Below are 5964 nucleotides of genomic sequence, written 5' to 3'. Positions count from 1 at the left end.
GTGTGTGTGTGTGTCTCTGTGTGTGTGTGTGTGTTCACCTGTTCTGTGTGCTCTCCTCTTTACAGGAGTGTGTGTGTCGTCCCGTGACGCTCTTCTCTCCTTCCTCTGAGACTTTCCCGAGGTCAGCTGAGCCCAGCTTCCTGCTGCTGGACGGTCTGAAGGAACAAACGTGTCAGAATGAATCTCCAGATGATGACGAGTGTCAGATGAATCATGAATCTTGACTCACTTCACATAGTCGTGTCCGGCTCGAGGAGGAAGAGTCCTGCCCTTCGGTCCGCCCGTCTCGTCCTTATCCACACTGATCCACTCTGAAGATGAGAGAGACAAACTAATGACTCGTGTTTGTGTGTGTGTGTGTGTGTATATATATTTATATGACCAAAACAAATATAGTTTCTGTGTATAATGTACCGTAGAGTCGTTCTCTTGTTCCCATGCGTTCAGACGGGACTCGGACCCTCATGGAGCCGCGGATGTTACCCGTTTCTTCACCGCGGTGAGACAGGTAAGTGTGGAACTGCTGCGTCGTGCTGCCAATCATAGATTTTAGCGCCAGTACACACTCACCTGAAACGTGCACACACACAAAAACACACACACACACACACACATGTAAATCCCACCTTTAGAAAATGACAGTTTTTGGTGCAACCCTTTTATTATTATTATAAATATAATTATTTTAAAATTATTATAAAGTGATTTCAGGTAAAAATAAAATGCTCACACTATAAATAAAATAAATAAAAATAATACAATTTAATTTAATTACAAAAATAAAATAACAAAATAAAATGTATTTAATTGTATGCTTTTTATTTATTTTATTTTAAATTAAATTAAAATAGAATTAAATAAAATGCTTTTAATTCAATCTAATAAAAGAAATAAAGTAAAATAAATAAAATTTAATTCTATGCTTTTTATTTATTTTATTTTAATTTGAAATAAAATAAAATAAAATACCTCCAAACACACTTAGCAAAATATAACAAGAATGCAACCTTTCCTCTGGTCTATCAGAACACAAATTCACACAAATAAATGCTGTATTCTCAGCTCTACACAAGATGGCGCTACAGCAGACATCAGTTTACATCCTCTTCTTCTGAGGTCTGGTTTCTCTTCAGTGGTTTAGCAACAGTTTAAAGAGCATCTAGCTAAAGACCTTAGTTAAAGTTAGTTGAAGTGTTGACATGATAGCAGCGAGCTGATTAATAATAATGTGTTTAATGCGGTTTATTAAGGACAGAGCGCACACGTACCGTAGGACTCGTATCCATCCAGGGATTTGACGGTCAGCAGCAGATGCTGGTCCTGCAGATACTCTATGTCGGACAGAATGGGCTTCAGTGTGGTCAGCTGTTTGGATGTCCAGCCCACGCGCAGGAAGTTCACGTTATCACTGCTCTGAGTGTCGTTCTCATAGCTCTTCTTAAACTCTACACAGAAACAGACAGATACAGACTCAGAGACTGATGTATTATCAGTAAATGCATCATTCATTCATTTTGTGAGCCTCCAGGCATTCAGGGCTAAACTCTGGATCGGGAGGGCGCTTTCAAGGAGCGGGCACTGGAGGGCACTTTCTAGGAGGAGGCACCGGAGGGCGCTCTGGGCTGGATTCGGGGACTGGTCCCTCTCCCTCTTCGCTTTGGCACATTCGCCGCGCCATACTCAGCTCACCCTCAGCCGCGGTGCAGGGGGCGGAGCTCCTCGAAAGCGCTCACCCCGTCCATGGCTTTCTCCCTCGTGGCGGGCATTGTTACCGGCTCATGCACCTGGTCTGACGGGTTCAGCTCTACGTACGGGGCGATCCTCTGCTCAGTCGCTCGGCTTTGCACTGGCTCGCTGATCGTGGCGGGAAATGGCTCTCCGTCAACAGTGGGCTCGGGCTGATGCTCCGCATCACGGGGAGATGGTGGGCTGGGCTCTGGGTCGGGAGTGGTACTGGCGAGATACTCTTGGGAACAGGCGAGGTACGGAGATTGTTGCTCCGCATCGCGGGGAGATGGTGGGCTGGGCTCTGGGTCGGGAGTGGTACTGGCGAGATTCTCCTCGGAACTGACGGTGAGCAGGGATCCGTTTCTCGCCAGTATCCACTCCACAAAGGTGGTGAAATCATGCTCGAGGACCATCTTCGGACGACGGCGCTCTGCACTGCACGATGTTTAGACTGGCGTCGTAGAACGTACAGAGCACGTCGTCCGGGTAGCTGGAGGTGCTTGCTAGCAGCTGGAACAGTCTCGTATGGTCCTCGAGCGATTTCTACCCCTGCTCCAGCAGGAGGAGGAGAAATTCTGGGCGAAGGAGGGCATCCATGAGGGAACAATGGGAAACAAAAAACACTGAACGACGGAAACAAAATATATATATATATATATATATAGTCTATTTAGCTTTAGTTTATTTTTTATTTCACTTTTAATAATTTTAGAAATTAAACTTATTTATTTCAGTTAGTTGCTAAGGCAACATTTCTAATTTTCACTTCAATTTTTTAAAGGTTTTTCATTTTAGTTTTAGTAATTTTGTTATGTGCTTTTGTCACTGTTTTTCTGTTCATACGTATTTATTTTTATTTCTCTCTTCTCTTTTTTCTATTTAACTTTAAGTTCTAAAATTAATAAAACTAAAAACAAAAGCTAATAATAAAAAAATAAACAAGAACAAATAAAAACTAATAACAATGACAAAAGCGCGTAACAAACTGACTAAAAAAAACTAAAAAAAACAAATAATACAAATTTAAAAGATAATTATTGCCTTGGTAACAGAAATAAGTTTAAGTTCTAAAATTATTAAAACTGAAAAAACGTATTTATGTGAGTTGCCAAGGCAGAAAGGAAGAAATTATTTCTGCTATTCTAATTTAGCTATATCTTCTAATTTTCTAATATTAAAATTTTCAGTCAAAATTAATTTTTTCATTTTAGAAATGTTATGTTTTAGTCATTGTTATTTGCTTGTTTGCTTTAATTGACTTCATTATATATATTTTACTCATTTCAGTTAGTTGCCAAAGCAACATTTCTAATTTTCATTTAAGATTTTTATCTAATATTTAATCTTTCAATTACAGAAAATGATGTGTAATAGTTGTAGTTTTAGTTCACAATAACAACATCAGTCTCAGTCCGCATGGTTTCCTGCTGAATATTCAGTGTTACACAGAAACAAGGATTTTTCATTTCTCATTTTCTGTAAAGTATGTGGAGCATGTGGAGATCAGATTTCTGCTGGTTATAATGATGAATCTTATCTTATAAAGTCTCTCACATATAAACTTCCTCGTTGGAGGAACTCGATGACTTGGTTTCTTACCCTCCAGACAGGTTGAGTAGAACTCGATGAAGAATTTGGTTCTGCTGGCCGTCTTGACGATGGCTTCGATGTTCTCGAACTCGATGTAGGCCTGTTCTGAAGACTTGGGCAGACCTGCGGAGGAACAGCAGCTCGACGTGAGAAACACACGAGAAACACGAGAAACTGAGCCGTGAAAACACACGCCGTACCTTTCTTAGAGACGAACTGAGACGTGACGCCCACCTCGAACGTGCCGAAGACCGGCGAGTGATCGCTGGTGACAATATCATCTGTACAGCCTGACACACACACACACACACACACACACGGTCATTAAACAGCGCTTGAGCTCAGTTACTGACAGAGGCTGTTATTTGTCATTTATTTTGAGAGTAGAGCTGGATTATATAGGAGATTAATTTCACTCATTTTAAACCTTTTGATAATCTTAAATATGTATCGCAATATTTATGCATTTGCTCTAAAATTATTTTAAATGATTGTCAACAAGTAGTTTAATAGTTTTTTTTTTATAAATTTCAATGATACAGTTTTTTATATAATTTATATGTTATCATTAAAAAAAAAATTTTACTTAAAAAAACACACCAAAATGTGTGTATTATATATATAATAACCATATTAGAATAATATATTACCTTATTTATTATTTATATTAGCGCTTCATCATTAACATATCATACAAATGTGTGTATATATATATATATATATATATATATATAGATAGATAGATATATATATGTGTGCGTGCTGCAAATTTAATTCATTTAATATATATATTTTTTTTATTAAATTTTTTTTTTCATGTTTTTTGATAAATTCATTCATAGATCAATATTTAATCAATATTTATATTTACATACAACACAATAATAAGTATTAATACTTGCATATTTAATGCAATCAAATATATTAAATATTAAACGAAATATTTAAAGAATCAGTATTTAATTATATTCATTTACATGCAACTACACAACAACACATAGTAATAAATATCAATATTTTCATATTTAATTCAATAATATATATGAAATATTAAATTAAATGTTTAAACTATATTTCAAAGCTTTTTTTAATAAAAGAACCCAGGGAAGAATATTTAAATATATTCATTTATATGCAATAATACAACAATACATAGTAATAAGTATCAATACTTGCAGATTTAATGCAGTATTTAATCGCATATTCTACTAAAATATTTTAATATTTTATAATGATTTCTGTCAACATTTTTAATTTTTTGACGTGAACAAGATGGTGAATCAGTTTTGAATCAATTCATTAAAACTTCATGGCCAAATAACAAGAGTTATAACTGCATAAATAATTATAATATTAAGAAATAATAATCAGAAATATTTCTTGAGCAGCAAATCAGCATATTAGAATGATTTCTGAAGATCATGTGACACTGAAGACTGGAGTAATGATGCTGAAAATACAGCTGCGCATCACAGAAATACATTACAGTTTAACAGATATTCATATAGAAAACTGCTTTTAGATTATAATAATATTCCACTATTTTTACAGTATCAAATAAATGCAGTTTTAGTGAGCGGAAGAGACGTCTGACTGCTAGTGTAAATCACTCTGAATATCTCATATATATATATATATATATATATATCGACCTGTTTGAGAGTAACAGCACACAGTAACAGTCAGCTGTTGCCGTGGTAATGTGTCTGGTCACCGTGGTGACTGCGTACCATAAGAGTTGCACATGATGTGTGTCTCCGGATAGGATTTCCAGAGGATTCTGTCACACCATGAAGGCACGTTGGTCCGCATCTGAGAGATGAGAGGAATTTAAAGAATGCCATCAGGACACTTCTCTTCCTTCAGAGGACAGGAAGTAGCCGCCTCAGGACCGTAAACATGTTTGCACAGGATTCTTTCTTCATGCACATGAAGAAGAGCTTCTTTAAAGGGATAGTTCACCCAAAAATGACAATGTGCTGTTAATTTACTCACCCATCCGAGAGGCTTTTTTTTCTGAACAGTAAAGAAGATTTTTAGCTGAAATCGTGCTCCTTGGTGATTCATGAAATGCAAGTCAATGGGTGCCGGCACTTTGAGAGTCAAAAAAGCACATACAGGCAACACAGAATGAATCCCCGTGGCTCCTGATGATATATTGAGATCTTATGAAGCAAAACGATCAGTCTGTGCAAGAAACTGAACATTATTTAACACATTATTACCTGTAATCAAGAGCCCCAGGTCAACAGGCAAATCTGATTCTTTTCTGCAAACTGATTCTTTTGGACAGTTTGATTCAATGAACTGGTTCAGTTCACTAGTTTGTTTATGTAATAATCATGCAATGACGTCACGTATACACAATTATATGATTAAAGCTCCCAATAATGATGTCAAACGTGGATGTTTTATGTGTCTAAAGCAAATAAAGTGAATAAAGTTGTCTTCATCAGCTCATCTTTATACATAAACAATAAGAAACCATAAAAACGTTCAGTTCTCCGCTTCATTCAAGTGTTGGGTTCACGCATACGCACATCAGCGGCCCATCGGTGTTCGGTCCGAGTCGAACCGTTTCCTCAGTTCAGTGTCTGTTGGAGGAACTGAATCGCTGAATGATTCATTCATCACAGGATCAGATAC

General features: G+C 36.9%; 1 protein-coding gene across 1 annotated transcript in view; it reads right to left on the bottom strand.

Annotated features, from left to right (window-relative positions):
* Nucleotides 1-5130, bottom strand: part of LOC107731861 (phosphatidylinositol 3,4,5-trisphosphate 5-phosphatase 2A-like) — a gene marked incomplete at its 5' end in the record, with an annotated part of 11642 nt that extends 6512 nt beyond the window's left edge. The window contains 7 exons of the mRNA XM_016543054.1: nt 39-155; nt 230-311; nt 415-570; nt 1269-1445; nt 3328-3441; nt 3519-3608; nt 5049-5130. Coding sequence (XP_016398540.1) covers nt 39-155; nt 230-311; nt 415-570; nt 1269-1445; nt 3328-3441; nt 3519-3608; nt 5049-5130 — 818 coding nt within the window. The remainder of the gene's footprint in view (nt 1-38; nt 156-229; nt 312-414; nt 571-1268; nt 1446-3327; nt 3442-3518; nt 3609-5048) is intronic.
* Nucleotides 5131-5964: the final 834 nt, after the last annotated feature.

Source organism: Sinocyclocheilus rhinocerous, unplaced genomic scaffold, assembly GCF_001515625.1.
Source record: "Sinocyclocheilus rhinocerous isolate Xijiao unplaced genomic scaffold, SAMN03320098_v1.1 scaffold6028, whole genome shotgun sequence".
In the NCBI taxonomy this organism is placed as follows: Eukaryota; Metazoa; Chordata; class Actinopteri; order Cypriniformes; family Cyprinidae; genus Sinocyclocheilus; species Sinocyclocheilus rhinocerous.
The sequence above is the reverse complement of the archived record's forward strand: the minus strand, read 5'-3'. Positions and strand labels throughout refer to the sequence as shown.